At 43.7% G+C, this 27879-nt stretch overlaps 1 protein-coding gene across 1 annotated transcript in view; it reads left to right on the plus strand.

Moving 5' to 3' along the window:
* The window catches only part of ADGRD1 (adhesion G protein-coupled receptor D1), a gene marked incomplete at its 3' end in the record, with an annotated part of 69010 nt that overhangs the window by 37441 nt on the left and 3690 nt on the right, over nt 1–27879 (plus strand). The window contains exons 15-18 of the mRNA XM_015825146.1: nt 12199–12272; nt 14082–14205; nt 22512–22615; nt 26519–26630. Of these exons, the coding sequence (XP_015680632.1) occupies nt 12199–12272; nt 14082–14205; nt 22512–22615; nt 26519–26630 (414 nt within the window). The remainder of the gene's footprint in view (nt 1–12198; nt 12273–14081; nt 14206–22511; nt 22616–26518; nt 26631–27879) is intronic.

Raw genomic sequence — 27879 nt, forward strand, 5'->3', positions numbered from 1 at the left:
TCTAAGCATGTAATCTAAGCTGAGTCATTGAAATTTAATGGTTGCCCAAACTCCGGCAATTGTGATTTGTTTAAAAGATCAGCGCTTTGTAAAGAGATATAAAACCTCAGAGCCGAGGGCTGTGTAGGGCTCCTAAAAACCTCAACTGTGGCTCCGAAAGAACACCCCAATTTTACCATTTTTAACGTGTCTGAAGGGAAAGCAAGGACCAATAGATTTAGAATTTTTGTAGTTGAGGGTTGAACTGTGGGATCATTGATGCTCTCTGAGCTTGGTGGTTTTCTTGCCGATACTTCATTACCCAATTAGTAACATCATCAGTGCTAGAAGGGAGTGGGATTGGGAGGAGGAGGAGGAGGAGGAGGACTGTGGGGTCCTTGGTACCCTCTGAACTTGGTGGTTTTCTTGCAGATGTTTCATGATCCAACCAGGTAACATCATCAGTGCTAGAAGGGAGTTGAGTTTGCAGAAAGGAGCAGGAAGAGGACTGTGGGGTCCTTGGTACCCTCTGAGCTTGGTGGTTTTCTTGCAGATGCTTCATTACTCAACTAGGTAACATCATCAGTGCTAGTGAGGTATGCAGGGAGGAGGAGGAGGAGGAGGAGGGGGAAAGAGGAGGAAGACTGTGGGGTCCTTGGTGCCCTCTGAGCTTGGTGGTTTTCTTGCAGTCATTTCATGACCCAACTATAAGCAGCATCAGTGCTAGAAGAGATGGAGATGTATGGAGAGGAGGAGGAGGATGATTGTGGGGTCCTTGTTGCTCTCTGAGCTTCGTAGTTTTCTTGCAAACATTTAATGACCCAACTAGGCAACATCATCAGAGCTAAGGAACAGGGACATAAGCCAGTGCATGGGTAGAGAAAGACCTCATGGCCTACCTTTGATTTCAGTTAACGATAGCAAGAAATCAAAACAACCATAAGTTTTGTCCTCATCCTAGGTGTCGTTTTATGGCGTGTGGCCTCCAGGGGCCAAGTGTGACCCTCAACTTGAAAACATGGGATCCTTCCCTTTATGGAAAGATTTTCCTGGGGGGAGGGCATTTCAAATGTCACGTGACATCCCCACCTTTCCTTCCCCTCCCCAAACAAACCAAACCAGAGAGAAGACCTGCTTCTCCAGAGCATTTCTCTTTGTTCTTCTGGTGTCCCTCTGAGCTGTTTTTCACCGTGCCGGCTGCATTTTCCCTTTCGTAACCCTCTTTTGAAATATGCCTCTGCTTTTCTCCGTTCCTCACTGGGTCATCTTGTCTCCAGGCCAGGTTTATTGAACTTGATGCAGCTGCCAAGCCCTCAATCATCTTCCTTTCCTCAGCTTTCCCTGAACTTGCTCCGATTTGTCAATGTTTTCTTCTGACAAAGAGACACCCGACACTTTCACCGATGGAGAATTTATGGCTTCTTCTTCTCCTTCTCCTTCTTCTTTTTCCATGATGTGCATCGCAATTGTTCCAAAGTCTGCTGACCTTTACGGGCTCCAGGGTGGCTTGCAAACCTGAATCTCATTTGTTACCGATCTTCTCTGGGATAAAATCTGGACGCAAAGTTCTGGTTTTCTCCTGCACCAGAAAAGCTTGAGATTTCTTGATGATGTCAACCATCCCTGATTTAACCTAGGCAGCTACTCAATCAGTCAGATCCCCTTCTTAAATTAAAATTCAGAATAGAGTTGGATGGGACCTTGGAGGTCTTCTAGTCCAACTCTCTGCTCAAGCAGGAGACCCTATACCATTTCAGATAAGTGGCTGTCCAGTCTCTTCTTAAAAACCTCCATTGATGAAGCACCGACTCCTTCTGAAGGCAAGTTGTTCCACTGGTTAATTGCCCTCACTTTTAGGAAGTTTCTCCTTAATTTCAGGTTGCTTCTCTCTTTGATCAGTTTCCAACCATTGTTTCTTGTCTTGTCTTCATGTGCTCTGGAAAATAAGTTGATCCCCTTCTTCTTTGTGGCAGCCCCTCAAATACTGGAAGACTGCTATCATGGTCAAACCCAAGTCCTGCAGCCATTCTTCATAGGTTTTAGTCTCCAGGCCTTTAATCACCTTAGTTGTTATTCTTTGCACTTTTTCCAAAGTCTCTTAGCTCTTTTCCAAACTCACAGTTAGGTAGTTTGACCAACTGCATTCAGGTTAACAGGACAATGAAGTGCATTAGAAGGTCCCATCAGGACCCAACTTCGACCTTGGAGTTCTTTAACCCTTTGCACAATGCGGTCTTTTTAAAATTTATTTTTGATCTGCTGGATTTAGTTGATTGACTCAATTCACCTAGAGGTATCAGATCGGGAGTGCAAGGATCCGGACATTCAGTCCTAAAATGCAATGAGAGGGCATTGCCTTCTGTCCCCTTTTTTTTTGCTACCATATCATCTGAATCTTTGCAGCTCAAATATGTTCACTGATTCTGATGTTTATATGCCCCTGTTTACTTAGCTGACTCAATTTGTGAACTCTCAAGCTTCCTCTTTCCGCTACGTGTTCAAGATGGACAGTGATTAATATGTATATGTTATTTACATGTAAGGGTGTACTGTAGGTTTATACCTATGTTATATATAGGACGTACACATGTGTGTTATGTATGTGTACACTTTTGAGAGCAAGCAACAAAATTTCATTTTTAATATGTGCCAATGTGCCCACAGTAAAAAATGTCAATAAAGGCGCTCTCTCTCTCTCTCTCTCTCTCTCTCTCTCTCTCTCTCTCTCTCTCTCTCTCTCTCTCTCTCTCTCTCTCNCTATCTATCTATCTATCTATCCATCCATCCATCCATCCATCCATCCATCCATCCATCCATCCATCCATCCATCCATCCATCCATCCATCCATCCATCCATCCATCCATCCATCCATCCATCTATCTATCTATCTATCTATCTATCTATCTATCTATCTATCTATCTATCTATCTATCTATCTATCTATCTATCTATCTAAGTAGTTTATGAGTTTGGGGTTACTTCAGAGCAAAAACTGTTCCTAAAAATATTTCTTTCTACTATGAAAATTGTTCTCTTGATTTTGTCCTTCTTCTGCATTTTCTTCCTGACTTTTTCATCCTTTTTTTCTTAGCATGCACACACATTGAGTTCATAAACATTCATTCTAAATCTTAGCCTCTTGTGTGTGACCCTAGGTTCAAAGATGGTGGCTTATGTGTTAAAGTAGCCTGTTCTTCAAAGAGCTCATTATGGTTCGTTCAACAAACTCTAATTAAACAGCTCACCTTAGCAATCCTTCCCACCAGCAGATGGGCATATTTCCAGGAAAAACATTTTCTAATAACTGTGCAACCTATATGCATAGAAATAAGTGTCAGGTCGGCGGGTTTCTGGTGTGCTCCTACTTTATCTCTAAACTTTGGAGGAATTACCAAAACAAATAAGCAAACAAACAGCCCCTTCCAGCCCCCACGTCTCTAATTCATAGAAGCAGAATACTGCATCCGATTTTGATCACCACACTATAAAAAAGATGTTGAGATTCTAGAAAGAGTACAGAGAAGAGCAACAAAGATGATCAGGGGACTGGAGGCTAAAACATATAAAGAAGAGTTGCTGGAATTGGGGATGTCTAGTTTAATGAAGAGAAGGATGAGGGGAGACATGATAGCAGTCTTCCAGTATCTCAGGGGCTGCCCCAAAGAAGAGGGAGTCAAGCTATTCTCCAAAGCGCCTGAAGTCAGGACGAGAAACAATGGTTGGAAACTAATCAAGGAGAGAAGCAACCTCTTCTGTTTTAAGGAGAAACTTCCTGACAGTCAGAACAATTAACCAGTGGAACAACCTGCCTCCAGAAGCGGTGAATGCTCCAACACTGGAAGTTTTTAAGAAGAGATTGGACAGCCATTTGTCTGAAATGGTGTAGGGTTTCCTGTTTGAGCCCTGGGTTGGACTAGAAGCCCTTCAAGGTCCCTTTCAACTCTGTTATTCTATGTTCTAAAAGATACTGGAAATTTTAAACAAGAATGAGGAGGAGGAGCATGTGGTTCGTGGAAAACCGTTTATAGCAAAAAGGGTTGTCACTGAAATCCAGACTAATTTACAATGAAAATGAGGAGAAGAGAGGGAGAAATTTACTGCTTTTCTGAAGTATCCACAGCTTTGATTGTTGAAGTTCCTCTCACCAACCATCCCTTTTTGGATATTTTAAACTTGGCTGCAGACCACAAAATTGTCCTAGCTTCCATCTCAGGAAACCACTTCAAAAAAACCGAGCGTGACATGTTTTTAGCAGCTAGTGGTGGTGGAAAGCAGAAGCTGCATTTAAATCTTGGTGTGCCCAGCCGTGGGTCAACCACACCCTGTATTTAAGATAGCTTGAAGAAGCTGGGTTTATGGAGAGTGAGAGGTAGAGATACTAAAAGAAAAAAAGAAAAGAGAAGAATGGATCGTATTAAATGCAGACCAACTTCAAAAGCTCCTTGCCACAGCTGCAGGATGCGCATTTACCATGACGTAGACAACATGGCTGTTTGTGTACGGGGTGACCAAAGAGAACCATAGGTCATTCTAATCACTTTTCATCAACCAAGACCTCTGCCAGCCAATGTTGGCACAGTGCCAACCTTATAGCTCTACTGAGCCGTGCATTAGGGTGAAGCCTAATTGAATTTAGTTTATTTATTCCTCCGATTTATCGAGCTGCCTGCTTGGCACATGAACCCAGGGTGAGGTGTATTCTCAATAAACAACAACAAAAGTCATATTATAAGAATCTAAGCACGACAACGAAGTGCCGGGAACAATGCATTGCCCCTTTCTGATGTGTCTGGGCAAAGAGCCAGGTTTTTAATGTCTTTCCAAAGACAGGCAGGGTTGGGGCCAACTAAATCTTGGGTGGGGTGGGGTGGAGAAGCTGTTTCAAAAGGCAGGGACCCAGATCTTGTGTGAACAGCATGCTGATCACGCTTGATTCTTTTTATTTGTCTATGTGTCTTCATGGATTCAGAAGCCCAGGGTATTCAATTAATTTGGGATTCTGGGTCGTGTGGAAATCCAGAAAAGAAATTCATTCAGGAATTGTGCTAAATGGTCACGGCAAAGCAGGTGTAGGAGAAGAGCAGGCTAGAAGGCAGAGTCAAATGTATCATCAGCTTGGAATCGTTGCGTTGCCAAAACAGGTCCAAGTCCGGCTCCCTGTGAATTCCATTGACCCTTATCTAGTACCAATTTAGTTTTGAGAATGATTTGACTAGATACTTGTGTAGAGGTAACAATAATAATCTCTTCTGTGCTTTGAGCTCAATGGATGCTCCTGGTTGTTTGCACTGATAGCAACTGGGACATGGTGTAAAGTCTGAACATTCAGGAACTGGATGGAACATGCTGTATGGATGGTAGTCTGTGAATCTCTTAATATAGGAATGAATCTAAGTTCCTCATGTCATGAGCATCTCCCATGGGGTGGAGAAAGGGACGTCATGTGTGCCATGATGTCACCCCACAAAACTGCATGAGACAATGACACATGGGACATCCCCGTTGCTTCTAAATGGACACCTCTGCTTTCTCCTGGCAGATGTTGAGATGCACATCCCTTGAGAGGCCAGCGAAAATAACTTTCTCTCTAAATTTTAGTTCCGCTTTCTATTTTCTCGCTTGCATAAGAGGTCAGGATGGTTGAGATCAATAAGGAGCATAAAAGCTTTCAGGAACTACATTGATAGATGGGCTTTAAATGACTTCAAGTTGTGTTGGCTTCGGAAATGGCCATGCACCCTTTTGCTTAGTTGACTTCCTTTCTGATTTATGAAGCTGGCAAGAGCAGAGAAATGGAAGTGCCTCTTCTCCACCCATTTACAAAACTACTATCAGGTCACACACTTTTATTAGGGCTGTTGGCCTTGCTCCCTCCTTAAACTCTTCAAGGAGGTCAGGAGGTCAGATCTGGCCTCTGTATTTTATGGGCAGAGGTGGGCAGTTTTACCTGTTTACACCACAACAATTGAATAATCCCAGTCCATGCTGTCCTTCGTGATGTTTTGGACTTGTTTGCCTGTGTCTTTTTATTGCTGGTTTTAATTGTAAGGTCTTTCCTTATTCTTCTCTGGAATTAAGAATTCCAACAGGCCATTTTCTGGATTCGCAGAGTTGGAAAGAGCTTCTGAAATCAATCCACACTTCTGTTAATACAGGCATCCATATGAACACAAGGTCAACAGTTAATCAATCAGCCAATCATTGGACATCTCTAATTGAAGAGAAGTCCAACATATGGGCAGGGGGTTGGACGATGGGCAGGGGGTTGGGCTGGAGGACCTACAAGGTCCCTTCCAACTCTGTTATTCTAACTCACCATTTTCTTAGATCTCTGAATCCACCACGCAACTATTCTTAGCATCTAGGAAGGTGTGGCCCCATCTTTCAGCCACAAAGTTCTGCCTTGCCTGCGATTCAGCTTTAGAATATTGCTTACACCTCTGGTACCATTTTAGTCATCCTCTTTGGCTGCCCAGGTTTGTAGAAATGTTTACAGAGAAGCCATCAGTGTATTCCGTGTATCGGACCTGCCACTACTTAGACCTCTAAGTAGAAACGATCCTTGACTCCATTTGTTGAGAAAGGTACAGTTATTAGAGATCAAGAGTATTGCGGTATCGCAAAGCCAGAACTGGGAATCGGGTGCCAAAATCTCTTAAGTTCTACTTTTCCCTTAACTATCTCTCATTGCCCACCCCAGGGTAACCAATCAGGTTCAGGCATTCATAACGGTCAGTCCAAGTGCAGGTCGGTATGCGGCTCCCTCCTTCCTCCAGCTGGGTGACCTTGAAGTAGCATCTTGAGATACAGCACTTACTTTCATTTTCCCAAGCATTCCCCATTTCATTCCCCCTTCATGACAGTCTTTCACCATATAGCAGTTGACACCATGGTTATAATGCCTTGTATACCATCTAACTGGCTTGGTGTTAAAGTCAGAGCGTTGTCCCCTTCTTCCATTATCATTCTTCAGTATTTTCTGCCTCCACGTGGCTGTATGTTTCTTGGCACGGAGACACCCCAGTGTAGTATGTAAAGACCATAAGCAACATCTGGAAGGCTTCCTGGCCTTCATCACCATGTCCACCTCACCGAGTCTTCTCCTGACTGCCTCTCCCACCCATTCCCCATGGATTAGCTGAGCAAACGGAGGAGAGGAGCTTGAGTGTTGAAAGGTCAGGAGACTAATAGGGCAATACTTCATCACAGAAATATGCAAGACATTGCACTCCGTAGGCATGGCCTGGAAGACTCAAGATTGCAAAAAGCTGGGAAAAGATTCCCCTTCAAAGCTCTGGCCTGTTTTTAATTTGGAGCGCTGTGTATCGCTCTGTGACCCTTAACAGATTGTTTCAAGACACTTCTGCAATCTTTTAATGCAAGAGTTCTGTGAAGATAAAGCTTTTCTTGTCCCAGTTCTATATCTGTGGGGCACAATTTAATGCCAGTCTACTCCTAAGGAACCCATTAATCTCGATGGCAATGCCTCCTTGGTAGAACTGCCTATCTTTCCAGCTAGACCAGGAAAGTTGATTTGATAACTTGCTAATTGGAACAGGAGGCTAAAGCATATAAGGAACGGTTGCTGGAATTGGATATGTCTCATTTAACGAAGAGAAGGACGAGGGGGGACATGATAGCAGTGTTCCAATATCTCAGGGGCTGCCACAGAGAAGAGGGAGTCAAGCTATTCTCCAAAGGACCTGAAGGCAGGACAAGAAGCAACGGGTGGAAACTAATCAAGGAGAGAAGCAACCTGGAACTAAGGAGAAATTTCCTGACAGTTAGAACAATTAACCAGTGGAACAACCTGCCTCCAGAAGCTGTGAATGCTCCAACACTGGAAGTTTTTAAGAAGAGACTGGACGGCCATTTGTCCGAAATGGTAATAGGGTTTTCTGCCTGAGCAGGGGGTTGGACCAGATGACCTCCAAGGTCCCTTCCAACTTTATTATTATTATTATTATTATTATTATTATTATTATTATTATTATTATTATTATTATTATTATTATTATTATTATTATTATTATTATTATTATTATTATTATTATTGAATTTCGATGGCTTTAGACTTGGAACTTATAAGATCTTAAAGTGTGCTAAGTCACTCCTGCTATCATCATCATCATCATCATCATCATCATCATCATCATCATCATCACAATCTCATCATCATCATCATCATCATCATCATCATCATCATCATCAAGAATCTTGGAAGTCTTCCAGTCTTGCACAAGCAGGAGGCTCTATACCATTTCAGGCAGATGGCTGTCCATCCCTTCTTAAAAGCCTCCAGTGATGGAGCACCTACAACCTCTGGTTGTTCCGCTGGTTAATTGTTCTAACTGTCAGGAAGTTTCTCCTTAGTTCTAGGTTGCTTCTCTCCTTGATTAGTTTCCATCCGTTGCTTCTTGTCCTGCCTTCAGGCGCTTTGGAGAACAGCTTGACCCCCCTTCTTCTTTGTGGCAGCACCTTAAATACTGCATTGGACCACCGCTATCGCATGCTATATCTGAGATATATTTATTTATGCAGAGTTTCTAGGCTAGTATTTCTCAATCTTGATGACTTTAAAATGTGTCGACTTCCAGAATTCTCCAGATCCACCAACCGGGATGTGGTTTTTCTCCTTGGCAGTTCCTTGATTACAACTGTTTCCTGCCTGTTTGTTTGTCTGGTGTTAATCCCTGCTTACCTGGGTATAGGCTGCCGGAGAGGATGTGTTTATAAAGCTATACTGAGTAGAGTAGAGAGAGCTGTTTAACCCTAGATCAATCTTTCTCAAACTTGGCAACCTTAAGATGTGCTGACCTCAGCTCCCAGAATGCCTCAGCTAGACTGACTGAGGAATTCTGGGAATTGAAGTCCACACATCTCAACTCTCCCGAGTTTCAGAAACAATGATCTAGAGTAACTCAAAATCAAAAATGAGTTTGGCGGCATCTTTTAAGACAGCGGGCCCCAACCTTTTGGACATTAGGGACTGGTTCCATGGAGAGACGTTTTTCTGTGGACTGAAGGGGAACATGGTTTCATGTGCTGCCTGCATCCAGCAAATGGGGCTTTGCTTGTTTGAACGGCCCACTTTCTGACATGCCACGGACTGCTGCAGCTTCATGGACTGGGCGGTTGCCCTGTTTTAAGACAATACAGTTCTGCTTGCCAGTAAGCATGAAGACCTTCAACTCCTCATCAACAGAGTCACAGAAATATCTGGAAAATACGGCTTGAAGCTTAACACCTCAAAAACCAAGATCATGGTCGTCAGCAAACAACCCGTTAATTTACCACCAATAAATTCAGAAGGAATACCACTAGAAAAAGTTGAAAGGATCACACACCTCAGTTCCAATTTACATGAAAGCTGGGACATGACCGTTGAAGTAAAGACAAGGATAGAAAAAGCCCGAACAGCATTCTTCAGAACGAAAAAGGTCTTCTGCAGTCACGACATAAGCCTAAGATTGAAAACCAGGCTTGTCAGATGCTATATTTTTTTCTATCCTGCTCTATGGAGTAGAGAGTTGGTCTCTGACAGAAGGCCACCTGAAGAGACTAGAAGTATTTGAAATGTGGATTTACAGGCGGCTGTTACGCATAAGCTGGGTTGACAAGATCAGAAATGAGGAGGGGATAAGCCACCTGGGAAAGCCGAGGGAAATCATCAAAACAATTAAAAAACGAAAATTAGAATATTTCGGACACGTGATGCGACACCCAGAAAACTACGGCATGCTCCATTTAATCCTCCAGGGAAAGATTGAAGGCAAACGAGGTCCAGGCAGAAGAAGAACATCGTGGCTTCAAAATCTAAGGGACAGGTTTGGACAAAACTCAGCAGCACTTTTTCGTGCGGCTGCTGATAAAAACAGGATCGCCAACATGATCGCCAACGTCCGATAACGGATATGGCAGAAGAAGAAGAAGAAGAAGAAGAAAAAGAAGAAGAAGAAGAAGAAGAAGAAGAAGAAGAAAGAAGAAGAAGAAGAAGAAGAAGAAGAAGAAGAAGAAGAAGAAGAAGAAGAAGAAGAAGAAGAAGAAGAAGAAGAAGAAGAAGAAGAAGAAGAAGAAAAAACTTAAAAAAAATTTAATCATGATCTTTCCACCTTAAAACAACCCCTTTTGAGTCTGTCTGCTGGCTGGCTCACAATCTGAGTCTTAGATTCTCATGATGCAATGCAGGAAAAGTTGGTGGGGCCCCAGGGTTGCTAGGAAATCGTAGTGTTTTCGAGTTTGGGTGAAACCGTGAAATCATGAGAGCCACGTTGCAAACGCTCGGGCCAAACTGTGATACAGTACGAAGTGCTATGAAGGGCGTGTGTATGCACGTGTGTGATTGTGACATTGACCCAAATGTCATTTCAGCAGAAGGCTGGGAGATTTCAACCCTCCCTATATAGGCTGAATTGAAATGGCGTCTATAGAATATATCCTTAAATTCCAAAATAGCAGTAGAGTTTCTCCCAGGAACTTTTTAAGGCAGCTATCTGTCCTGCTTATGTACCTGTGTGCCATCTTTCCACCTGCTCTGTTCCCTGCCTTTGCATTCCAGTACGACAAGGGTTAAATTGGTTAGAGATGCTTTTAACTGCTGCAGAATTGGACCACAGTGCTTGTAATTTTCACGTGGAAAGATTGGGCTCCTGCATTGCCTGCCAAAAACTTTTATTTGGAGGGGTTAAAAAAAAAATTGCAGCTGGTCTCGTAACTTTGCAAAAACATTTAGCTCAGATGCAGAATGAAGAACAGACCACCCCACCTGATCCTGGCATGTTGTTTTTTTTTTCTTCCCAGTCTTTTTTTTTATTTTTAAATTAAAGAGTGATGTAGCAGGCAAAAGTTATGCAAGCTTGTAATTATCGTATGTTTCCTCTCCCAAATGGCTTAAAAGATATACAGACATTCACCCTGGTGATTAGAATTTCTGCGTGATTTCTTAATTCCAGGAATTCTTCTAATTGTTTTCATCCCTAGTAGACATTTAATATGATTTGGATCGCTACCACGAGAATATGTTACCCGGAGTTTTTTATTGCTAATCTTCTGCTATAATCTTCTTCGGTCTGAGTCTTCACAGAGATATGGACCTCTGTTGAGTCTAATTTCTAGGCTGCCAGGAGGGTTGTAGAAGAATTATTATAGTTGGACGTACAGCCAGAGGTTCAGTCTGGATTTGGCATTTTTGTCCACCTATCAAATCCTTCCCAAGGGTCTGGCATAGGCAGAGATTGTTGGAAGGAAGGAAGGAGGAGAAGGAGGGATGGGAATGAGAAGAAGGAAGGTAGGAAGGAAAAGGAAAGGAAGGAAGGAAAAGGGAAGGAAGGAAGGAAGGAAGGAAGGAAGGAAGGAAGGAAGGAAGGAGAAAAGGAAGGAGGGAGGGGAATGAGAAGAAGGAACAAAAGGAAGGAAGGAAGGGAAAGGAAAGATGGATAGGAATGAGAAGAAGGAAGGAAGAAAAGGAAAGGAAGGAGGGATATGAATGAGAAGAAGGAAGGAAGGAAGGACGGAAGAAAAGGAAAGAGGGATAGGAATGAGAAGAAGGAAGGAAGGAAAAGGGAAGGAAGGAACAAAAAGGGAAGGAAAGAAAGAAGGAAGGAGAAAAGGAGGAGGGAGGAAGGAAGGAAGGAAGGAAGGAAGGAAGGAAGGAAGGAAGGAAGGGAAAGGAAAGATGGATAGGAATGAGAAGAAGGAAGGAAGAAAAGGAAAGGAAGGAGGGATAGGAATGAGAAGAAGGAAGGAAAGAAGGACGGAAGAAAAGGAAAGAGGGATAGGAATGAGAAGAAGGAAGGAAGGGAAAGGGAAGGAAGGATAGAATAAAAAGGGAAGGAAAGAAAGAAGGAAGGAGAAAAGGAGGATGAAGGAAGGAAGGAAGGAAGGAAAGAAAGAAGAGCAATGAGAGGGTGAGAAGGAAGGAGGGAGGGAAAGTAGGAAGGAAGGATTGCCACAATAATTCAGCAAAAGAAATATCAGCTGACTACATCAAAGACTTCAAATCCAGATTTAAAAGGCTGAAATACAGAGTGGCCTCTGCCTAGAACAGTCAAGCTCTTGATGTGTTTTCTCCCACCTTCATTTTCTCCCAATCTGAAGTTTATCTCATCCCGTGTTTGCAAAGACGTGGACCTCCTTTGGGAGTGCAAGCGTACAAACCAACACAAAGAGCATTTCTCTCCCCCTTCCCATGTCATTGACCCATCTCTCCTCCTTTCTAGACGCCCCTCCAGTACAGTCAAGCCACAAACCGAAGTAATCAAGTGAGACTCTATTGTGCCTTTCTGGATTACAGGTGAGTGTCATCCTGGTATAAAACATATTTGTGGCCACGTGCCCCCAGCCGTGTCACCTGCTCACCCTCCCTGCCTGCTGGTTTTATAGGAAGAAGACTCCAAATAATGAAATCATGATTCTTCTCGGCAGCAAAGCTAAAACAGAGGACTAGGTCATTATTAACTCAAGTCTGGTGGGAGCAGTATTTTTTTGTATTGAAAAAAAAAACCCCTCATATCTGGCAAAAAAAAAAAAAGGGAAAACCACTGGAATCCTTTTGTGATGGAGCCCAACCGTATGGCATTTTTGGGACTGGCACCATCCCTTAAGTTCTCATCCTTTGGTTGAATCTTACGAAGCCCAATATTTGTGGCTGGAGAGACAAGTTTGAGCTCCTGATTGCCAAACCAGAGGACATTATTTTTATTTGATGGGTAGCTTGGAGGAACGTTCCCACCCTTGGAAGATGGGGCTGGGATGACCTGCGGATACCTGGTGATGGGTATCCCAAAGATGCTTTTTCATGAAGCAACTGGACTTTCTTGTTTTTCTTTGAAGATGTTTCGCTTCTCAGCCCAGAAGCTTCTTTGGCTCTGACTGGATGATGGGGAATGGAAGGATTTATACTCCTTGCAGACTGCTGGTCATTTGCGTTCTTTTAGCGAGTCGTTGATGTCACTTGGAGGTTTATCTGTATCCTCAGGGTCACCTGAGTGGTGCAAATGGGTGTGGAGCCTTCTTGGAACTGTTGAAAGAACTGTGTTGTAGACTGAAGATAGATGATGTCGTATCCCTCCCCCTCTGTTGAGAGAGACATTATCTATCTCCAGTCTACAACACTGTACTTTCAACAGTTCCAAGAAGGCTCCACACCCATTTTCACTACTCAGGTGACCCTGATGACACAGATAAATCTCCAGGTGGCATCAACGACTCGCTAAAAGAATGCAAATGACCAGCAGTCTGCAAGGAGTATAAATCCTTCCATTCCCCAGTCAGAGTTGAAGAAGCTTCTTGGATGAGAAGTGAAACATCTTCAAAGAAAAACAAGAAAGTCCAGTTGCCTCTTGAAAAAGCATCTTTGAGACAAGCATGACCTGGATGACAGAGAATCTCCATAGGCATTTGGTGACGGCTAGTGCAATGTTTAAGAGACGAGGATGGGAATCAGAAAATCCCAGGTTTTGGATCTCACTTCTCATCTCAATAGTCTAAGTGTTCTTCAGCTTTGCTGTTTGGTCTTCTCCAGAGCTTTGTAAACCCAGGTGCATCTGAACGCAAACTCAACCTGGACAATTTAGAACCTGAGTTTTTATCTTTGTTTCCAGCACTATTCCCATTATAACGCCCAGGAAATGGTGTTCTTTTTCTCTTTTCAGAAAATTATGGAATACGGTTGGTTGAGTGAGGTTTCTGATTGAGCCAATATAGGAAGCAATCAGAGGCATGATGTGTAGTTTTATGGAGCCCTCTCTGCCTTCTCCTTGCCCCACTCCATAATTCATTACTGTTTCACATTATTCATTGTGGTTTCACTTCTTTACAAGCTTTCAGCCTAAAAACATTGTTAAATAAATAATCTGGGCACAAAAAAAGGACAGTTGGGTACCTTGGTACTGATCATTAACGATGAGTACCAAACAATTTCCACCCCAAAAGAAATAATGTAGTGAGTCACACAAAGCAGCCGACACCAACAATTCTACCTTGTGTGCTGAATACCAAACAAACGAGTACCAGGGAAAAATGTTCACATCAAAATGCGCTGAGTATCAGATTCGATGAGTTTCAAAGCTGTTGAGTACCACTGTAGGTCCATCTTTTGCAGAAACGGAAGCGGTGTTTGGTCCAACAAAGGCTGTGTGCGTGATGGGGGTGATCTCAATTATTCCACCTGCTTGTGCAACCATCTCACCAACTTCGCCATTTTGATGCAAGTGGTGCCACTAACGGTAAGCCAAGCCAAAATATTCATAACTGTGGTTTGTAGGCAAAATGATAGACCTGGATCATTTAAACTTTCTTTTTTTAAAAAAAAAATAAATCTAGAATAGGGGTCTTCAAACTTGGCCCTTTTATGACTTGTGGACTTCAACTCCCAGAATTCCTCAGCCAGCATGCCTGACTGAGGAATTCTGAGAGTTGAAGTCCACAAGTCATAAAAGGGCCAAGTTGGAAGATCCCTGATCTAGAATCTTGGTAGGTTACCAATGGGCTTAGTTTCATATCAAGACTTAGACGTTGAGGTCTTCCTAACCAATGGTGGCTAGTCATATGGTCTTGTAGAGGTGGAACTGCTGGATGACCTTCGGCCAACAAAGTTTACGGTGGACCCCCCAAACTAGAACTTCTTGGTCTTGAAATTCAAGCTAACAAATGCTCCAACATAGGAGATCCAAATAGATTGTTTCCTAAGGAATATCTTGGCAGAAGTTCCTGGTCACGCCATCACAACACAAGTGCCACCTCTTTTATCTGTGCACGTGATGTTATGATGCATGTCGAAATTAGTAGTAATGGAACTAGGCTACTTTCCTTTCATCTTTCTGTCCCTCTGGACCGTCCATTTTTAAGCCACCTCAAAGAAAAACGATGCGATTCCTCCCTGCTGTTCTATTTCCGTTTGGTTATCTCGGACATCGTCTTCATACGTGGCGTTTTAATGTCCTTATCGATGGTTGAAATTCAGCTGGGCTCTTCAGACTCCTTTCATGAAGTCTGAAGGACACAGAAAAGGACACAGTTTCACAGTAACTTGGCCAAACAGCAGGAGAACCACAGGAACATTGGATCAAGTTCCATGGGATCTCAGAGACCTCTGTTAAAATCTCAACCCACATGGCAGCCTTGCTGTTCCCGCTCCATGCCGGCTGGTTCGACTCTTGCCTTTTTTTTTGGCAAGGGACCTAATTAACCGGGCTGGATCCAAGGATCAGATGGATGACACAAACCTTGGCACGGTCACACGTCCGCCTTGTATCATCTAAGCAAATGGGAATTCATCTCCGCATCTTGTTTGCCAAGGACCTCGGTGCCGATTGGCTGGGCTAAGAAGAAGACAATTATACAATTACGATTAACTGGAAAAAGCTGCAGACGCTTACAAATGGTTTTGCATTCAAATATTCGCCTTGAGTATGTGTTTCCTCTGCACAGAGGGTTCTAAATCCAGTGAGACCCCCTTGCCAATATTTGCACAGTTCCTCAAATTTGTTTTATTCGCAAAGATTCATTGTCCCCCTTTTTCTGCTTCCCCCGCCCCCAAAACCCAAAGCTCACCTGCTTTTTCCCCCTCCTAAACAAGTGGCTGGTTCATTTCATAGGCATTGATTTACTTTACAGGCAGGATAAATTTATCTTCCACTTTCTGGAATTTTTCACTGTTGGGGAGAAAATATATTTGCGCCAGATAGGAGATTCTGCACTGCGCGCCTGTAATTCTATACATGCCAATTTGATAAACACGGAGCCTGCCAATCACATAGCCAAAGAAATTTTGACTACTCCGTGCAGTTATTCAGAACATTTCAGTTCTTTGCTCCCTCCCTCATTTTCCAAAAAGGAATTAAAAAAATGAAACCAATTTCCGTTGCTTTAAAGTGATTTCCACTTTGAAAATTTTTTAAAAGGCCAACTCAACTTCAAAAAATCAGGGTTCAGCATGAAGGCTATCCCAGAGAGGCAGGTATTAGGTTTTCTAAGGACCCCTAATTGTGTGTGATAAAGATTTATACACTTTATATAAGGAAAACATGAAATAAACTTCCCATTCTGGCAAAACGTCTATTTGGCCAGAGTTGCAATAAATTTTGGGTTAGGACCGTAGTTTATTTATTTTTTTCCCCCTTAGTTTCTTGGCAGAATTCATTTGGCTTTTGTTTGTTTCCCGTTTAATGGATTAAGTTTATTCTAGGGTTTACCCAACCATTTTATCATGCAGTTTGCTGAGGGAAAAAAAAACCAGGTACATATGGTGCCAGCAAACTTTGGCATTTATAACTAGTGGAATTCAACAACAAGATTAATAGGAGATTTGGGGACGAAAAAAAAGTGAGGGGAAAAGAGACTCAAAGATTTTAGAACTGGAAGATTTCCAATCTCTGCTTTATAATTGTCTATATTAACTCCAATGGCTCTAATGTCTTCTGCATCCGGAATAGAATTAGAATTAGAAGAATAGAATAGAATAGAATAGAATAGAATAGAATAGAATAGAATAGAATAGAATAGAATAGAATAGAATAGAATATGGAATGGAATGGAATGGAATGGAATGGAATGGAATGGAATGGAATGGAATAGAATAGAATAGAATAGAATAGAATAGAATAGAATAATAGAGCTGGAAGGGACCTTGGAGGTCTTCTAGTCCAGCCCCCTGCTCAAGCAGGAGAACCTATACCATCTCAGACAAGTGACTGTCCAGCCTCTTCTTAAAAACCTCCAGTGATGGAGCGCCCACAATTTCTGTCCCACTGGTTAATTGTCCTCACTGTTAGGAAGTTTCTCCTTAATTCCAGGTTGCTTCTCTCCTTGATTAGTTTCCATCCATTGTTTCTCGTCCTGCCCTCTGGGGCTCTGGTGAATAACATGACCCCCTCTGCCCTGTGGCAGCCCCTCAGATCCTGGAACACTGCTATCATGTCTCCCCTATTTCTTCTTTTCTTTAGACTAGCCAAATCCAAGTCCTGCGGCCGTTCTTCGTATGTTTTAGTCTCCAGGCCTTTGGTCAACTTAGTTGCTCTTCTCTGAATTTTTTTCCAAACTCTCAACATCTGTTTTGTGATATGGTGACCCAAATTGCCCGCAGTATTCCAGGTGTGGTCTTGACTAGGGTTTTATAAAGCGGTACTAATAATTCGTGTGATCTTGATTCGATGCCTCTGTTTATACAGCCGAGGATTGTATTAGCTTTTTTGGCTGCTGCTGCACAGTGCTGGCTCATAGTCAAGTGATCGTCCACTAGGACCCCAAGGTCCCTCTCGCAGTTGCTGTTTTTAAAGGAACAATAAGACCATCTTCTCCCAAGGCTGCATCACATCTTAAATGATGCTAAGTGCCCTGGCCAAAACTCAGATGCATTCTTCCAACACTTGTGCGGTACTTAGTGCTCTCCGAGCCTGGTTCCTTTCTTGCAGACATTCCATCATCCAACTAGGTAACATCTTCAGGGCTTCAAGCAGACCCACCTCCCTTCTAGTGCTGATCATAGAATCATGGGGCTGGAAGGGACCTTGGAGGTCTTGTAGTCTGACCTTCTGCCCAAGGCAAGAGTCCTCATATCATTTCGAACAAATGGTTGTCCAAATCTTTTCTTGAAAGCCTCCAGTGATGGAGCACCTACGACTCCAGGAGGCAAGCTGTTCCATTGCTTAATTTTTCTTATTGTCAGGAAATTCCTCCTTTGTTTCATCTCCCTCTGACAAACATCCACCCATGGCTTCTTGTTCTGCCCTCAGGTGCTTTGGAGAATACATTGATCCCCTCTTACCTGCGACAGCCCTTTGAGTATTGCAGGGGTGTCAAACTCAATTTCACTGAGGGCCGCATCAACATTGCGGTTGCCCTCGGGGTGTGTGTGGCCAGGGTGTGTGTGGCCTACTGGGTGGGTGTGGATGGAGTGGGTGTGGCCTACTGGGTGGGTGTGGCCAGCTCTACATCATTCGGGTCAAGGGGGCTTGTGGGGGCCTGGGCAAGAGTGGGACAGATCTGAGGGTCTCTGGCAGAAGGGGGTGGGACCAGGGACAAGTGCCAAGGCATGGTCCACTGGAGGAGACTCACTGCCTGCTGAAACCCCTCCACCGGAGCCCATCAAGCCGGATATTTGAAGTAGGCGAGGGCCATTTTCTGGCCACTTCCAGGCGATGGTCCATTTCTTCATTCCTCACAAAGGGTGACACCTCCCCAGCATGCACCCAGAGGGTGGGGCCGACGCGGCAGGGGCCGGTCCCTCGCTGTTTCAAGATGGCCTTGTGGAGCTAAGACTGAATGAGTTTCAGCATAGATGGCCACCACAAAATTGTACATTGGCTCCCGGCCGACCTGGGCCAGGGCCAAGGCAGCGGGGGCCGTTCCCTCACTGTTTCCAGGATGGCTTCGCGGGCCACATGAAACCACTTCGCGGGCCGCATTTGGCCCCCAGGCCTTGTGTTTGACATGTCTGAAGTATTGGAAGACAGCTATCATATCGCTAAACCTTCTCTTCATTAGGCCAAATATGCCTAGTTCCCTTAACCGTTCATCATACAATATTGGTGATACCTAGTTGAGTAATGCGACATCTGCAAGAAAACAACCAAGTTATCAAAGACACCCCCCCACCAGTTCAATCCTGAGCTACAAATATCCAGGATAAGCAGCGCATGCATTTTCATCCAGATCTGAATTATTCTGCATATTAAACTCCTTGATAAAATAACTTCTGGGGATGCTGATTTTGCAAGCTTAGCACATCCCCACTAACATAATTTAATTACTCGTTTATGTAATACATAAATTAATTTGGACAGAAACTTTCTTCGGGATACCTCCATAAAGAGCAGACGTAATAAATAAATAATCTTAATCGTGCCTTCGGTGGATATTGACTTATTTACAGAGGCAGCCAATGACTGTATTTCAAGGCAGAGATTTCAACAGGGAGTCCAAAGAAAGCATATGGAAGATTTTAGCGTCTCTGCTTCGCGTTGGCCACAGAGCAAAATCCCATGGAATGGCAGTTCTTATTTTGGAAGGCTAAATATATCGATGTTGGAGGATTCTGTGGCCATATGGTGTTCAGATTTCATACCGGCATTGGCCCTATTAGGCTCGTGATAAATTGGCATGGGGTGAGACTTGAGTGGCTTCTATCTTGATTGTTTGGTGATGGTATCTCCATCACCAACCTGTCTTCCAAAAAATGCTTTCAATCGGAATAGAGTTGGAAGGGAACTCAGTGATCTTCTAGTCCAGCTTCCTGCTCAAGCCGGAGACTCTATACCATTTCAGACAAGTGGCTGTCCAGTCTTTTCTTAAAAACCTCCAGTGTTGGAGCATTCACAGCTTCAGGAGGCAGGTTGTTCCACTGGTTAATTGTTTTAACTGTCAGGAAATTTCTCCTTAGTTCCAGGTTGCTTCTCTCCTTGATTAAGTTCCATCCGTTGCTTCTTGTCCTGCCTTCAGGCGCTTTGGAGAATAGCTTGACTCCCTCTTCTTTGGGGCAGCCCCTGAGATACTGGAACACTGCTATCCTGTCCCCCCTCATCCAATTCCAGCAACCGTTCCTTATATGTTTTAGCCTCCAGTCCCCTAATCATCTTTGTTGCTCTTCTCTGTACTCTTTCTAGAGTCTCAACATCTTTTTTACATCACGGTGACCAAAACTGGATGCCGTATTCCAAGTGTGGCCTTACCAAGGCCTTGTAAAGTGGTATTAACACTTCACGTGATCTTGATTCTGTCCCTCTGTTAATGCAGCCTAGCACTGTGTTGGCTTTTTTGGCAGCTGCAGCACACGGCTGGCTCATATTTAGGTGATTGTCCACTAAGTGTTTCATCCACTTTTTCTTTCCTTGCCTTCTGGTGCTTTGAAAAATTAGTTGACTCCCTTACAAAGGAATCCATCCCGTTTGCTCAAAGGGTTGAAGAAGTGCAGAGGTCTCTGGACCGGACCAACAATGAACTAGAGCAGGGGTAGGCAACCTTGGCCCCTTCATGACTCGTGGACTTCAATTCCCAGAATTCCTGAGCCAGCCTGGCTCAGCTTGGAAACCTCTCCCTTTCCCCTCAGCATGGCTGGCTCAGGAATTCTGGGAGTTGAAGTCCACGAGTCATAAAAGAGCCAAGGTTGCCTACCCCTGAACTAGACAATACATTTTAAATTCCCAGGGATGATGTCTTTCTCCAGTGGGTTTACAGGTTGTCCTCAACTTACAGCAATTCATTTGGCTACTGTTTGAAGTTACGACGGCACTGAAAAAAGGGACTTATGATCAGTTTCCACACTTGCAGCATCCCCCAGGTTGGTCAGGTGATCAAAATTCAGACGCTTGGCAACTGATTCATATTTATGACGGTTGAAGCGTCCTGGGCACACACAATCCCCTTTTGCGGCCTTCCGACAAACTAAATCAACGGGGGAAGCCGGATTGACTTAACAACCGTGTTACTAATTTAACAACCACAGGGATTCTCTTAGCAACGTGTGCAAAAAGGGTTGTAAACTGGTCAAAACTCGCTTAACAACCAAAATGCTGGTCATAAGTCGAGGATTACCTGCCTATTTCCCTTTTATTTCTCCTGCCGCCACCCAGTTTTTCACACAGACTCATAAATTCTGGACAAACCCTTTCCAGATACTGTCCTTCTACCTTGAACAGAGGCAATTAAACAAATCTTGAATTTCCTCCACCTTTTGCTGTCTGATATTTTATCTGGTCGGTATCATTCTGCCTTTCGATGCAAGCCTTGATTTGCAGTGTGTTTGCTAGGCAGAGCTATTTTTCCATCGGAAGGAGAAATTAGATTTTTTCGGGAGTAGAACCCTTGAACGAACAGTCAATCAGGAAAGCATCAGGGAAGGTTAAACAAAGCAGAGACAAAGACCTTGGTTTTGCGCTGCCACGAAGACCGGAGGCCACACAATGAATTTTCTGTTGGGCATCGCAGAGCAGACAAATGCATATTTATGCATTGGTACACAACAAGCGAGTCAATATTCCTGCGGTGGTCACCTGCATTTTTGAGAAACTAATTACGGAGAATAATAACCAAGCTTCTCTTCCCGAGAGAAATAACATGTGGCATAAATGCTCTCCTATTTCATCATTAATTAAAAATGACTTCAAGCAAATTTGCTTTGCTTTCAAACTCAGCTCGCCATACAGAGACCGTGCAAATTGGTTCACGAATGGGCAGAGTAAGGCAGCTTGGTAGGTTTTTGCTTCGGTAGAAGTGCATTCGTCTCTAAGATGAGTGTTACGGTTGAGCAGGGCTTGGAATTTGATCCTAAAATGGTGCTTTGAAGTGTGTGGAAGTGCAAATGTGGAGTCAGTTTGGTGTAGGGGTTGAGGTGCTGGCCTAGAAACCAGGAGACAGTGAGTTCTAGCCCTGCCTGAGGCATGAAAGACAACTGGGTGACTTTGGGACAATCACCAGGAGACGGTGAGTTCTAGTCCTGCCTTAGACATGAAAGTGGCTGGGTGATTTTGGCCAATCACCAGGAGCCAGTGAGTTCTAGTTCTGCCTGAGGCATGAAAGACAGCTGGGTGACTTTGGGCCAATCACTGGGAGACGGTGAGTTCTAGTCCTGCCTTAGACATGAAAGTGGCTGGGTGATTTTGGCCAATCACCAGGAGCCAGTGAGTTCTAGTCCTGCCTGAGGCATGAAAGACAGCTGGGTGACTTTGGGCCAATCACTGGGAGACGGTGAGTTCTAGTCCTGCCTTAGACATGAAAGTGGCTGGCTGATTTTGGCCAATCACCAGGAGCCAGTGAGTTCTAGTTCTGCCTGAAGCATGAAAGCAGGCTGGATGACATTGGGCCAGTCACCAGGAGACAGTGAGTTCTAGTCCTGCCTGACACATGAAAGACAGCTGGGTGACTTTGAGCCAATCACCAGGAGATGGTGAGTTCTAGTCCCGCCTTCGGTAAGAAACACATCCTCACCACTCTTCCGCTTTTTTTGTCTTCCAAAGAAGTTTCCAATCAAGATGAACATGAAAACACAACCTTGTAATTCTCACTAAATAAACGAGAGCCAGAAGTTCACACACAGTTGGAAGATCTGAAGGACCAACTGGGGACAGATCCTCCCAGAATAAAATCTATCTATGTGGTCACTAAGAGTCAACGTTGACTTGATGGCGCCAAACCCATCAACTCACAGACCTCTTGTAAGAACAATCCGTGGTCTAATTTACAAATCAGGAACGGTTAAGCTTTAAAAAAGCCCCAAAACAAAAACCTGTAAGGATTCTGGAAGATGTCTTCATCTCATTCAAAGTTTATTTTCCTGTTTTTGTCATAACTGTGAACTCTTGATCGCTAACAGATGGTGGAGATGTTTGCCTGTCAAATGGATTGGATTGGCTTAGTTCCTTGGACTAGTTCTTGATTTGTTTATTTTTTTTTAATCTCCAGAGAATGTCCTAATTTAAAAAAAAAAAAACATTTCACGTGTGAGTTGGATGTATCTTTTCCTTTTTTTTTTTTAATAACCCGGTTAGGAGACAGTGAAGAATCGTTAAATGCAATTTCTCGTTCTTTCTTTCTGCAGCTAACAAATGGACACAAGGTGGCATTGTCTTCTATCAGCTACGTAGGATGCTCTATTTCCATTTTCTGCTTGACTATCACGCTGGTCACGTTTGCAATTCTGTCGTGAGTAATTTTAACTTTTCTTCCCGCTGAGCCAATATCAGGCTGGAAATATAGATAGTTGGAAAAAAAAAAACTCAAAAAAAAAAAAAAAACCCTCCACAACTCCATTTGCAGGCCACTGGACTGACTGCTTCCAGGTGCTGAGAGTTTCATACAAAGGTTATTAATTCCTTAAACCTTAATTAGATGCTGCCCGTACATTAGTAACACTCAGTTGAGTTTGGTGTAAATGACTTTAATTTCTTGGAAGTGGGAAGCTTTTAAACCTAGCGGGTTATTTCCTTGTCATTTATTCTCAAGCTATTTGCAGAGGTTTGGTATTCCCCACGGTGGGTTCCCACAAAAGCCTGAAAACTACAGCTCCCAAACTTGCAGCAAAATTGAAAGACTCTGGATTTGTAGTCCTAAAGCCTCTTTAGTGAGCCTGTTGGAGAATTTCTTTGACCCCTAGATATTGAAATGAGGAAGGGACCAGCAGTGAAATGAGTAGGAGGGTCTGTGATTTGCAGAAGTAAGATAAGGATGTTATTATAGATTGTTGGGCAATACTTTAAATTTGACTGCAAAAAGGATGCTTTACTGGAGAGACAAATTAAGCACCTATGCGCAGTTCTTTATAGCAGGGGTCCCCAACCCTTAGCCCGTGGACCAGTACCGGGCCGCGGCATGGCAGCAACTGGTCCGCACAAACAAGCAAAGCCCCATCCGCGGGATGCAGGCAGCGCACAAACCCACGCACCTTCCAGTCCGTGGAAAAACCTTTCTCCACGTAACTGGTCCCTGGTGCCCAAAAGGTTGGGGACCTCTGCTTTAGAGAAACTCATCTTGTCAGGCACAGAAGACCAGGTTCACACATGAAGGACCAATTAAACTGATTCATTGCTAAAAGCCGATGCACAGGAATCTTTTCAAATAAGGATTAGAACCTGCTCAGAATTAGATAAGGGTGAACAGAATTCAAGGGAGGTTAGACTTAGTTGTGGCTATGTAGGGATTCTAGGCTGATCCCTCTCTTGACTCCACCTTCATGGTTCTGTCACCCCTACTCCCCTTTTCCCAGAATCGTCTCCTAAACACCACCAAAACGTCTTTACAAATTTAATAAATAATAATAATAATGATGATGATGATGATGATGATGATGATGATGATGATGATGATAATTATTATTGATCATCGCACAGTCAGCCAGATGTTCAGACTGGGTTTGGGATGTTTGTCTACCTATCGAGTCCTTCCCAAGGACCTTGGATAGGCAGATGTGGATGTTTGATGGTATTACAGATCTCGTCGCAGGATGGAGGCGGTTCCTAGTAAGGCCGCCTTTTGCAATTGACTAATGGTGAATTTGTCAATGCCAATGGTGTTCAAGTGGTGCTCCTATTATTATTATTATTATTATTATTATTATTATTATTATTATTATTATTTATGGAGCAGAACTAAATTGGAACCATTGCAAAACCTTATAGTTGTGAAGTCTGGTTTTGTGGTGAGGAAGACTCTGCTGTCTTCTAATGGTATGGGTCAAAGGTGCGGTGCAACTTAGCCATCCATGCCAGATGTCCTTCAAAGAGGGTGGTCCATAGACCTTTGGTGAGTAGGCAGATAAGAAGAATAATTTATAGATGTCTGGGGATTATAATGACTGGAAGATCCAACAAGATGTCTCAACCAGGCTAGCCTAACCAACAATTTCAGAGTTACGGTCAGTGGTGGGATTCAGCCGGTTCGCACCACTTGGGCAGAACCGGTAGCTAATTTTTTGTTGCCCAGGCCCAGAATGGACTTCCAGAAGTGGCATCCACACAGAGAACCGGTTGTTCACCTATCTGAATCCCACTACTGGGCATATCCCCTTGACCGTTTGGGCTTCAATCAACAAGAATTACTGGGCAACCTTAATGGAGAAACACCCTACAGTTGTGTGAAATGCAATCTGGAGATCCATCCAGGAAGCTATTTGTCTAAATTTCTGAAGTCAGTTTGGCAGACTGAACGAATAAGATGCCTCCAAACCCGCCCAGGTGATGACCCTTCAGGGGCGCAGAAACATCTCTTTAGGCTTCGATTCAGAAATACGAACGGAAGCCCACCCCTGTTGACCATTTCATCCGAACCCGATGGCATCGATTTCGCCAATGGTGTTGAATCCATGGATCAGACTGGATCCTTTCTTCAAATGACCCGGGCTATTCCAATGAGATTTTGCTTAACTCACCCAAGCGTAGCAAATACCACAGCTTACGGTCGTCCTCAGCTGGAGGGTTCTCTGAGAAATATTTGCTTAGTCTTCCAGAATGCCAATTTAACTGTGCTTTGGGGAGGCTAATAATACGTTTTTTCTTATTTCCATATATATAGCCAAATCACTTCAAGGTAGGGAATGCAACAATGAGGTATTTACGGAAGTGCCAGATTTCGAATGAATATGCAAATGGCCTTCTCAATCGATCTTGCTCACTTAATTTGAGCCTCGTTTGTATCCAGCGAGTTACTCCCGCTTACGCATCTGAAGAGGATCAAAACCCAAACATATTAACACGAAACCACTTAGGCCGATTCGCAAAAACGTGCACCGATTTAAACCCCAAAAGGTTAGGGTGATACCGATAAAGGAGAATTATTTGTAAGCTCAGGGTTGAAATGATGAGTCCTTGGTGCTTTCTGAGCCCAGAAAGCATCAAAGACCCCTCAGGGTAGGGTGAAAAAACCCCCAAAACTGAATGGGTAAAATACTCATATTCCCTCTCCTCCCTTCCCATGTTGGGCTTGCAAGGGGCGAGTGCAAATTCTAGGAATTTATTCTGGTTCCCTTATGTGGAACACAACAACCTTTCGACATTGTCATTTGGTTTTAATTAGTGTGATTAAATCCAGAGGCAGTTCGGGAAAGGAGGGGCGATGCCCCCGTGTTTTGTTTTTTTTTCAACTTTGCCGAGCATCAGGAATGTTGTGTGAGTGTGCCTGCAAGGAGGATGTGTCCATCAAAAGACTTTTAAAAAGCAGTGAAATCTAGTTAATATTGCAAAAGTTCAAGGCATGGGTGCCAAGCAGGGTGGGCCTCAGGAAAATACTACCCCAATTAAAACCTAATTTTGTAACCTTGCCTTCCTAACTGGAGGGCTAAGCCAATTAAGAGGTTAGAGAGAGAGAGAGAGAGAGAGAGAGAGAGAGACAGACAGACAGACAGACAGACAGACAGACAGAGAGAGACAGAGAGAGAGACAGAGAGAGAAAGAGACAGAGAGACAGAGAGAGAGAGACAGACAGAGACAGAGACAGAGACAGAGAGAAAGCAGAGACAGAGGGACAGAGAGAGAGACAGACACAGACACAGAGACACAGAGATAGAGAGTGAGAGTGTGTGTGAGAGAGATGTTGTGGCATCTGACTTAGAAGTGATGGGCACTTGGATATGTAGAATGGAACTCATCTTGGTGGTCCTCTCAGGTGGATGACAACAGATCCCCCATTGTTTCTCCAAAACAATGCTTCTCAATCTTGGCAACTTTAGAAAGAATAGAATAGAATATAGAATAGAGTGGAGTGGAGTGGAGTGGAGTGGAGTGGAGTGGAGTGGAGTAGAGTAGAGTAGAGTAGAGTAGAGTAGAGTAGTTGGAAGTGACCTTGGAGGTCTTCTAGTCCAACCCCCTTGCTCAGGCAGGAAACCCTATACCATTTCAGACAAATGGTTGTCCAATCTCTTCTTAAAAACTTCCAGTGTTGGAGCATTCACAATTTCTGGAGGCAAGTTGTTAAGATGGGTGGACTTTAAGATGGGTGGACTTCAACTCCCAGTACTCTACTGAAATATTTTAATTTTCAAAGCACTCCCAGAACTCCCCAACCCAATATTTTAATTTTCAGAGTACTAATGGACGTGGCTTTTTTCCCCTGCAGCTCTGTCAGTACCATCCGCAACCAGCGTTACCACATCCATGCCAATCTTTCATTTGCTGTTTTGGTGGCTCAGATCTTGCTCCTTATCAGCTTCCAGTTTGACCCTGGGACGGTGAGTGAAATGGATGTTCTTCTGAATTGGGCGTCAACTCAGCCATGGCGGAGAATAATGGAATTAACAGAGTTGGAAGGGACCTTGGAGGTCATCTAGTCCAACCCCCTGCTCAAGCAAGAAACCTTATATCACTTCAGACAAATGGCTGTCCAGTCTCTTCTTAAAAACCTCCAGCGATAGAGGACCCACAATTTATCATAATTGATCTCTGAGCTTGACAATTTGGATGCAAACATTTCGTCTCCATTCGAGGGGACATACAGTATTTAGTGTGCTTTGAATTGTGCTCGTCTGTCAGAGCACTGGTCTTTAAGTACCCTTTTTGTGTGATGTAAGTTGGTGTGGGTGTTACTTATCCAGATGTTTCTGAGTCATGGTCACATGAGCCCAATTCAAAGCCCACTGAAGATGTCCCCCCCCCAAATGGAGACAAAACGTTTGCAGCCAAATCGCCAAGCTCGGAGATCAAATCAACAGCCGAACTACCAATCCAAGCTACTTATATTCAAACACATCTCAATCATAATTTATTGTTAATTCATCCAGCTAATTATAGAACATAGAATGACAGAGTTGGTAGGGACCTTGGAGGTCTTCTAGTTCAGGGGTCTTCAAACTGGGCCCTTTTATGACTTGTGGACTTCAACTCCCAGAATTCCTCAGCCAGCATGGCTGGCTGAGGAATTCTGGGAGTTAAAGTCCACAAGTCATAAAAGGGCTACATTTGAAGACCCCTGTTCTAGTTCAACTCCCTGCTCAAGCGGGAGACCTTATACCATTCCAGACAAGTGCCTGTCCAGTCTCTTCTTGAAATCCTCCAGTGATGGAGCGTCCACAATTTCTGGTGGCAAGCCGTTCCACTGGTTTATTGTCCTCACTGTTGGGAACTTTCTCCTTAGTTCCAGATTGCTTCTCTCCTTGATTAGTTTCCATCCGTTGCTCCTTGTCCTGCCTTCAGATGTTTTGGAGAATAAACTGACTCCCCCCCTCTTCTTTGTGGCAGCCCCTCAAGTACTGGAAGACGTCGATCCTGTCACCCCTGGTTCTTCTCTTCACTTTTCACAGCACACCGCTCAGCTGAGAAATGTCTCAAGGGTTATCCAAATATTTATCTCTTCCACCCAATTTTGCCTAAACTGAACGTTCCCGCCTGACAATGCACTGTTGTCCCCCAATTCTGCACTCCTTACTCTCTTTTGAACGGCAGGCCCCGGCCTTTTAAAGCGGACCCCTCTTTATTTTTAAA

Source organism: Protobothrops mucrosquamatus, unplaced genomic scaffold, assembly GCF_001527695.2.
Source record: "Protobothrops mucrosquamatus isolate PMUCROS unplaced genomic scaffold, P.Mucros_1.0 scaffold2514, whole genome shotgun sequence".
Lineage (NCBI taxonomy): Eukaryota > Metazoa > Chordata > Lepidosauria > Squamata > Viperidae > Protobothrops > Protobothrops mucrosquamatus.